We start from the raw sequence: 9,489 nt of genomic DNA on the forward strand, positions 1-9,489 counted from the left end.
CATATCAAGTCTTGCTTTTTGAAATATTGGGATTGATGATGAAGGAAGTACGACAAGAGAATGTGGTGTGCAATCGTCCCTTTGCTCCTCTGGGAAAGCATGTAATTGCATAGCAGTTGCTATGAGTTTGTGTGTGTGTGTGTGTGTGTGTGTTCCAGTAAATATGACACACATTGAAATGTGATGACTCTCTAACAGAACAGAATCTCAGAAACAAGAGCCCAAGGTTGAGATGCCAGTCTCGCTGGACGGGCAGAAGGAGCCCAAACCTGCCCTGACTCAGCCGCCAGTGATGATGATGAAGACGATGACTATGATGGTGACGAGGGGGATGAGTACGGCAATGAGGATCCCCTACCTGATCTGGAAAAAGATGACATGCATGCTCGCAGGTCTGGAGTGCCGCCGAGACAACAGGGAGTGCAGGACACAGTTTTAAAATGTTCCTCCCTGTTCCTGGATCAGTAAAATATAAAGCCACTCCCTCCTCTGGGCTGTGCCAGACGTACCCCAAACCCGGAGAGCAGGAGAAAGCACTTGCCAAGGACAGGTCAGCACATACTGAACATGTGTGGAGTGTGTTTGTGACTTGGAAGTTTAATAAATGACCTTAAACTAACCTAATTTTGTGTTCATGTTTCTGTCGCATCACTTTGTAATCCATGAATCCCATATGGAAACACACTCATACATTTATTGGTCTATAATATAGTTTTATATATGTGATAGTAGTGTGTATTAACATGAATGATATGTACAGTACAGGCCAAAAGAAAGGAGACACCTTCTCATTCAATGTGTTTTCTTTATTTTCATGACCATTTATGTTGGTAGATTCTCACTGAAGGCATCAAAACTATGAATGAACACATGTGGAGTTATGTACTTAACAAAAATAAGTGAAATAACTGAAAACGTGTTTTATATTCTAGTTTCTTCAAAATAACCACCCTTTGCTCTGATTACTGCTTTGCTTCAAGAGGTCGTCACCTGAAATGGTTTTCCAACAGTCTTGAAGGAGTTCCCAGAGGTGTTTAGCACTTGTTGGCCACTTTGCCTTCACTCTGCGGTCCAGCTCACCCCAAACCATCTGTATTGGGTTCAGGTCCGGTGACTGTGGAGGTCAGGTCTCCACTTTTTGTTAAGTACATAACTCCACATGTGTTCATTCATAGTTTTGATGCCTTCAGTGAGAATCTACCAATGTAAATGGTCATGAAAATAAAGAAAACACATTGAATGAGAAGGTGCGTCCAAACTTTTGGCCTGTACTGTATGTGATTTTGTTTAGTTTTCACAGTTATTCTTTTGTTTTAATGCTCTATTGTGTTTCAATTCCTTTGTTTAACTCTTTATCCTTTGCTGAAGTAGGCTAACCACACCTCATTTACACCCCTTGCCAATGTAACCATGGTAACTTTCTCGGCTTTAGTTCAAATGCTGTGGCCTTGCCCAAAGACGTCATGCACACAGCCAGCATGTGCTCCCAGGTGACAGACAGGGAGGAGGTGGGCTCTGTGGAGTATGTTGAGCCTCTCAAAGAAGCTCATACATCCGATGACCCAAAATATGACTTTGACCCTCCAACTCAAGAGAGGGGCACGTTCCCTCCTAGGAGACCCTCCTGGCTGGAGGATGACCTCCCACCAATGTGAGATACCCCTCTGCTCCCTGTTTTCCGCCATCTATGCATCTGTGTGAAACAAACATCCCTATGTTTCAAGAAACATGAAACTTGCCTTTAAATGATGTTTAAATGGGTTGACATTGTCAGTTATTCCTAATGGATTTTTGATGCTACTGTAACAGTAGTTCTTAAATGACACAGAAATATTCCATGTGCAATCAGTTTTTGATTTAGCAATATTTCACTTTATGTCGTTACGCACAAAAACATGCATTCTTTCTTCAGAGCCAGACAAGTCCTAAATTCCCCTATGTGTCTTGCCGGGGTGGTTTATCTGTTATAATATTGTCATAATTGCATTCATATATGACACTGTGTCATTCAGGATTGCTTACAACCGGCAGGAAATGGCAGATTTCAACATACACTGCACTTCAGTGTACATTAAAATATTTGCACGACGTGATATTCTACATAATCAATGGCAGTCTTCTTTCTCTTTTGTTCTTATGCTTTATATTTGTTTTATAATGTTTTAGATTCTGCCCCAAAGCAGTGACTGATGAGCCAGAGTAAGTCTCCTGTCTCGCTTGCTCTCTCTCTTGCTATCTTACTTTCTTTCTTTCATGGCCTCCAGCTTTCATTTCTTTCACGACCTTTGGCTTGTACTGGATTGATCTGCTGCATGTTTTGCAATCACTTTGTACACACATCTTCTCTTTCCCATTACTTGGGCTGACTGTACAGGAATGCATGTCAAAGACTAAAACCCTCATTGCTGGCATCTGCTGTGGTGGATTTCTCAGTTTGCTCTGTGTGTGTGTTTGTGTGTGTGTGTGTGCATGATTGATCTAAGCCTCGGCACCAGTAAAGCCAGCAATAGTGGTGGAACAGCCACAGACCACAAAATGAGAAAATGTAGAGTAAATAAATAGAGTATCTCTAACAGTGACCCAGGCTTGAGAAAAATTTGGTGTTCTTTGCTGGACAGACCTATCCTGCTTTGTATTCCGATGAGTTGGGCTACCAAAAGTGCCCTCCCAGGTGGAATGGCCACTGTTTATACCTCATATCTCCCTCTGTTATTCTTCACCCTTCCCAGATTTACATTCCTGAGCTTCTAGCCGGTTGGGCTTGGGCTGTTGCCTGCTCACCGCAAGTGTTCTACTGGCTTGTATGACCGGGTCAGTGTTGGTTTTGGACCCAACGGTACCTTGAAGTCATTTGGACCATAGAGAAGTTGATACATTATAATCTAAGAAGAGCAATCTTGCACCGAGATCAGTATTATTTTAATCTTTCATAACCTGTGAGAGGTTCTTTTAAATAGTCACAGGGTCGCCTATGGGGAATCAACGTTCCTTGAAATACCCTTGAGATCCGCTCAGGAAGAGTACATTTTTGCTCTGCTTTCTTTGTGGATCTTCAGTGTTTGACACATTTTTTTGTGAGTGTTTAATTCCCACTGCCACAGCATGCAATAATGCTTCACTTATTAAACCCATCCCTTATTCTGGCTTTTGTTTTGGAGTGTTGTTCTTTTTTATGAAATGTTCTTCATGTGCCAAATTCTAACATCACTTCACTTGCAGCATAAATCTAATAACACTGTTGGACAGGAAATCCAGCAAGATAACTTTGGCTTTGGCCATACCTGAACACACGAGAAGATCCACTTCATTGCTTTCAGCAGCATTAAAGTGATATTGATTGAAAATGCAATGGCATTAGTACGTGCTCTGAGATGCCACGTGACTTGTAATTGAATGTCCTTAAGGAGCAGCTAGGTTGTGAACACTTCCTGTTTCCGGCTTGTAGGAGTATGAGTATGATTGACATGCGCTATGAGGAGGAGGTCATCCTGCAGCCGCACAGCCAGTCACAACATGAGCATCTGCACAACCAGTACAATAAAGTGAAGGAAGAGGAGGATCACTGGCAGGATGTAAGTTTTCATGAACCAGTAGCGATTCCTTCACCCCTGTCACTGCCCAGCCTCTCCAAAACATAGTAAATATAGTACAGCTACTATGAATATGCATAAAAGTGTTGATGTTTGTTTTTCACTCCACTCCCATTATAAAAGCAAAAAAACATCAGATCATTTTAGCTTCCTTTCATTTAATCCAAGCAGGCAAATAAGCATGACAGTAGAATTAAACTTTATCTGAAGAATCAGAATCATTTTGCTGCTGAATCAATTAACTTGATTCTTTCGGTTATCGTACACATACACATTTTGGGTAATGCAAACGTTGTAAAGGCCGTTTGACTGACCAAAACCCTGTTTAATCATGTTGGCACTGCAGGACCTGGCACGCTGGAAGAATCGGCGGCGCAGTGCATCGCAGGATCTCATTAAAAAGGAGGAGGAGCGAAAAATGATGGAGAAGATGATGACTGCAGAGCAAGCCTATTCCCTCAGGAGGAAGAGCATCAAGACCTACAAGGAGATTGTGGAAGAAAAGTAAGGGATTTGCGTCCAGTTAACCTCTTAATGTATCAGGGCTTTCTTTTGTCTTACCCTTCTCTTTATTTTGGTTTCTTTTGTTCATGACTTGAATCTGTAGGGAGCGTAGAGAACAGGAGCTGCATGATGCATATCGCAAAGCTCGTACCCCGGAGGAGGCAGCAGCAGTGTTGCAGCGCTATGCCCTGCGCTTCACAATCAGTGATGCAATCCTGGAACGTCTGCAAATTCCCCAACCTCGTGAGAAGAGCACTGTCCAGCCATGCCCCATGTCGGTGGATGCCCCTGCTGTCACAGCTCCCAGCCCTGCCCAGTCCACCAAATGCCAGCCTGTGCAAGAGTCAACTTCCATCATGCAGCCTTCTGTTCCTGTCCCCATTCCTCCTACTTTAGTGCCCATCCAAACCCATATCCTTGCTCAGGCCTCCAACCAAATCCATACCCAGCCCAAAATGACTGACTACGCCTCGACTTACACACCTGCTCCCTCTAAACCTTTGCCCTTGCTGACGCCCAAGCCTTACAGCCAGCCTAAACACATTCAGGTTGGACACAAACCTGTTAAGGTCAGGACCTGTGATGTACCACTGAAGGAAAATCTACATTAAATGGCATATTAAGAATCTTAAATGCATAAATGTGTTTGTGTGTGTTTATGTGCCTTCTGCCCTAGGTTGATGGCCTGGTGCGCATAAATGGAGAGGTCACCACAGAGAATAGCACCAAGCTGAGCTCGCCCTCAGCACCAGCTCCTTCAGCCAGCCAGGAAGATCCAGTCACCACAGACGGACCAAATGATCTTCAACAGACCCCTGCTCATACAAAGCCTCCGCAGGAGCCACCAATCACTCTCTTCCTGAGGGGGATCGTAGAGGAACAGAGAGAGGAAGTGCCTGATGCCATGCAGAGCAGCAAAGAGGAGGTGGTGTCTACTACACTCTTCGAGTCTACATTGAAAGGTGAATATGGTGAGTTTTTGTTTTGCGTACTGCAGGACAATGAACATGGCTATCAACAAGTTAACCCTTAAATTCTTAAAATTGCAAACATAAATCATGAATTGGGTTTAATATGTCATATTTTTAAACAGAATATTCTCATTTATATTATAAGCAGCCCACCACAATGCACTACTCCAGAACAACATGTTACAATCAGGCAATTACTGACTTCATAAGTAACATCATAATATCAGAAAAAATAAAGACAATAAACTGGCTGTACTGTGGATCACTGCAAAACACAAAATAAAATAAGATAAGAAGCTTTTATTGTCATTGTACAGCATCCAGACAAGCTGTAGGCACAACAGAAAGGGCTTCTTCAAAGGTGCTGGTCCTAATAAAGGTGCTGGTCCCGCAGCCTTTCAATTATGAGTCTGATTCCTTACCTGCAAGGCCACCACTGTTTTGGTCCTTTAGGAGCATCCTGATCTGGCTGGTCTTCTGGCTGGGAAACATCTGGATGTGTTTATCCACTGTGACATTATACAGACTAAGACAATAACTACAGAAGTACCCAGATTTCAGCAGCATAATTAACTGCTTGTCCAGCTCAAGGTTACAGGGTTCAGACCCTTGAATGGAAACACACAAATTTACCTAAACAAATTTGTCAAGACTGTAAAGATAGCTACACAGGAACAACACATTATAAAAGATAAAAAACTATGGAAGTCCTACAGAGGGCCCCAGGATCTGGACCAGGACAGTGTTCTGCAGTGTTGGCACAGTGAAATCTAGTGGACATTTCCAGAACTGCAGAATGTTCTGTAGAATGAATGCACTTAAGAAGACATATGTTCATAGCGTATTACAAATGGTTTAAATACATTTCTCAAATGTGACTCATAATGCTAAGCATTGCATTCTTAGAGGGCAATCAGCCAGACCTTGCTGCTGGAGTCAAGAAGAACTGCGTGGTCACAACCCCATTGTGACAAACTCACCCAGACACAGCCTATACACAATGTAGATGCCCTTACAACCACCCAGGTGAGTTTACTTGCCTTGTCTCTGAAGATATTCTTGATGGGGAGAACTGAAATGAAGAAGTGTATCTGTACATTTCTTTGCATTTTAGATGGAGCTGAGCCTTACTGAAACATCACTGCAGACCTGTGAAGACCACTCAGTCTCTTCTCCAGAACAGAGCAAATCGGAACCAGTTCAGATTAGCATCATGTCCTCCTACTCCACCACAGAGTCAGGTAGAACGGATAATTACATGCTGAACAGAGAGCTGGCAGGTTGGAATATGAGACATTTGCTGTATTCATGTGTTCTGGTGTTCAGTGCCCTGTTTTTTCTTTATTATTATTATTATTATTATACACACACACACACACCACACACACACACACACACACACACACATACACACATATATATATATACATACACACACACACACACACACACACACATATATACACACACACATATATACACACACACACCACACACACACACACACATATATATATAATAATATATATATATTGTGTGTGTGTGTGTGTGTGTGTGTGTGTGGTGTGTGTGTGTGTGTGTGTGTGTGTGTGTGTGTGTGTGTATATAATATCTCTATCTATATATATCTATCTCTCTATGGAATGAAAGAAATGAAAACAACAACACCAATCCAACTCTTTATTGATAAACCAAGAATAAAACAAAAAGTCTGTGTGGTATGATGGACAATTTATAGTTCTGTCTATGGGAAAACTATTAAATAAAACAATAGAAAACCAGTCCCATACATAAAATGTGGTGCAGTTATAGGAAAACAGCCCCTGTTGTGCAATCACACTGTGAGTGCTAAGACATGAATTAATTAACAAGTAATTTACTGTTAATTGTAATATGTTTGCATTCTCCTTAATATGTTTGTGAAATTGTTGTTATTCCAATTTTCAGAAATTTCAATATTATTATTGAAATTAGACCAGTAGTGTATTCAAAAGTAACCACTGTAATTAACACAGCACTATAACAGAGAAAAAGACATTAATTTACATTAATTATGCAAAGAAAGGGAACATTGTTTTTTAAAACATGGTTTTATTTAAAGTTTTTAATTAGGATTAATTTCTTCTTCGCCTATTTCAGGGTTTAACTTTTCAGTACATCACTTGAACTTTCCATCACAGCCTTTTTCCTTCCTGTCTTCTTTCCCTTTATTGTTCTTTTTCTTTTTCCTTTTGCTCCCCTGGCTGTGGGCCTTGTGGTGGGGTAATCTGGGGGGTGTTTTGGGTGTTTTGGTGTGGTGTAGACTCTTCTCACAGCTCTGGTAGCTCTAGGCTACGCTGGGAGTTCTTCACTGTGCCAGGTAAAGCCATAGTGTGATTGGTTAAGAAAGACCTGAACTATACGGGTCTGCTGCCCCAGTTAGGCACTGCTGCGTGGGGTGGCTAATAACGCACTCGTCCGTCTGTCTGTCTGCCCTTCCCTCTCTCGCGTTGTGCTGTCTCCTTGCTTTTACGGCAAATCAGTGTGTGTAAACGCCTACACAAGTCTGTTGAGGTGATCCCCTGTGCCATTGTGTGTGTTTAAAACCCCTTGAACATGCAGTATGTAGTATGTCCCACTAAGTGTCTTAAATTGTGTATATGGCTAAAATTAAAACTTAGTAGTACTTACAGTACTAATATAACTTAAATAAATCAGCTTCCCAGGGTGTGTTCAATGTTTAGCTTTCTGTTTAGGCGACACCTTTTAGGGATCATGTTTTTTATCTCATTATTATGTGTAACTGGTGTTTTCTGATCCTTTTTTTCTCAACCTTTCCCAGATGCAGTAGACAACACCATCATTTGTGTGAGTATAATATTGCTGTGTGTCTGTCCTAGCCAAGCTATTTCTCTTTCCAGTTTCTGCATCCTGTACTTCTTCTGTAGTTCATGTAGAATTACTATCCTGAGGCCTACAGAAACCTGTCCTATCAGTTACCTCTCCCTTTCTCTGTGTCTATTTGTGTCTGTGTGTATGTCTGTTTCTACCTACCTTTCCACATGTGTGTGTGTGTGTGTATGTGTGTCAGACTGAGACCCCTATCTTGAATCTGGCTAAGAGGGTTGACCACTGGACGTGGGACCCCAACGAGGAACGCAAACGCCAAGAGAGGTGGCAGCAAGAGCAGGAGCGCCTGCTGCAGGTATATTTGTAAATTGCAGGTCAGGAAATTTGGGGCCGGGACCTGCATATAAGCATGCAGGTGCAATCTGTTTGTAATTTAAAACCATCGGGTGAAATAGCCTGCAACATAAACAGTTTGTCCACTTTAGATCAGCTTACCTTTGCATGCTTTGTGTTCATTTATCATATTCATCAGAAATTGGTTTTGCAGGTGTGTTAAGCTGCCTGCAATTTCAGATTTTATTCTAGCAGTTAACAGGTGAAAAAGATAGAGAAGGTAGGCTCCTATTTAAGTGTTAGGTGGTGTTCGTATTACTAGTGGTAGTCGCCAGCGATATACCTTAGTCGCCAGCGATATACCTTACAAATGAGTATCCAGGGTCTGCTCGTGTATTTGTCACACAAACAACCATGCTGTCTGCTTTTTCATTCTGTGCTCTTCTAGTAACTTTCTATGTTTCCAGTTTTGAGGCCTCCTTTCTCTAACATCTCCTAATAGAATTACTAACGTCCTTAGTACCCTTCTGCTTGCAGGAGAAATACCAGCAGGAACAGGAAAAGCTGAAGCAGGAATGGGAGAAGGCACAGAAGGAGGTTGAGGAGGAGGAGAGACGACACAATGAAGAGGTGGGCCACGTCTGTCTGCACCTGAAGCCAGAAATGTTCATTTTGGACACTGTGAAAATTGGGTGAAATTGTGTAAATTGTAGCCAGAGTAGAACTTTGGTGTGGAATGATGTGTAATCTGCTTGGAAATCTATTGGCCGCAGGAGCAACGGATTCTTGAAGAGACGATGACCCCACTTACCTCTCGTACATCTACTGGGACAGGCAATCTTTCCTCCCCTTCCTCCCCTCAAGACAGCATCGTCCTAGCAACAGCTGACTGGGACAGAAAACAGGAGCATGTAGAACAGCCAAACGGCAACATTCGGACAGACACACACAATGGAGTGGCAAACACTCCTAGGTAAAAGACTTATTAACACACAATACTATCCAAATGCTGGTTTCAGATAGGATAGATTAACCCATCAAACACAAGTTAGAAAACCTACAATGTACAGGGTGGGCCATTTATATGGATACACCTTAATAAAATGGGAATGGTTGGTGATATGTGGCACATTAATTATGTGAAGGGGCAAACTTTTCAAGATGGGTGGTGACCATAGTGGCCATTTCGAAGTCAGCCATTGGAACCAACTTTTGTTTGGAAAGGGTCATGTGACACATCAAATTTATTAGTAATTTCACAA

The 9,489-nt window shown here is 42.1% G+C and overlaps 2 protein-coding genes across 2 annotated transcripts in view; both read left to right on the forward strand.

Moving 5' to 3' along the window:
* LOC114787847 (LIM and calponin homology domains-containing protein 1-like) overlaps positions 1-9,204 on the forward strand; it is a 33,054-nt gene extending 23,850 nt beyond the window's left edge. The window contains 16 exon segments of the mRNA XM_028975741.1: positions 199-319; positions 393-550; positions 1,433-1,651; positions 2,167-2,199; positions 3,446-3,572; positions 3,937-4,094; positions 4,198-4,663; positions 4,771-5,065; positions 5,972-6,031; positions 6,033-6,091; positions 6,180-6,306; positions 7,368-7,424; positions 7,887-7,912; positions 8,136-8,249; positions 8,765-8,857; positions 9,001-9,204. Of these exon segments, the coding sequence (XP_028831574.1) occupies positions 199-319; positions 393-550; positions 1,433-1,651; positions 2,167-2,199; positions 3,446-3,572; positions 3,937-4,094; positions 4,198-4,663; positions 4,771-5,065; positions 5,972-6,031; positions 6,033-6,091; positions 6,180-6,306; positions 7,368-7,424; positions 7,887-7,912; positions 8,136-8,249; positions 8,765-8,857; positions 9,001-9,204 (2,317 nt within the window).
* A 184-nt stretch (positions 9,205-9,388) lies between these two features.
* The window catches only part of LOC114787848 (LIM domain-binding protein 2-like), a 23,995-nt gene continuing 23,894 nt past the window's right edge, over positions 9,389-9,489 (forward strand). Inside the window, exon 1 of the mRNA XM_028975742.1 lies at positions 9,389-9,418. Coding sequence (XP_028831575.1) covers positions 9,389-9,418 — 30 coding nt within the window. The remainder of the gene's footprint in view (positions 9,419-9,489) is intronic.

This window comes from Denticeps clupeoides, chromosome 4 (assembly GCF_900700375.1).
Source record: "Denticeps clupeoides chromosome 4, fDenClu1.1, whole genome shotgun sequence".
Taxonomy (NCBI): Eukaryota; Metazoa; Chordata; class Actinopteri; order Clupeiformes; family Denticipitidae; genus Denticeps; species Denticeps clupeoides.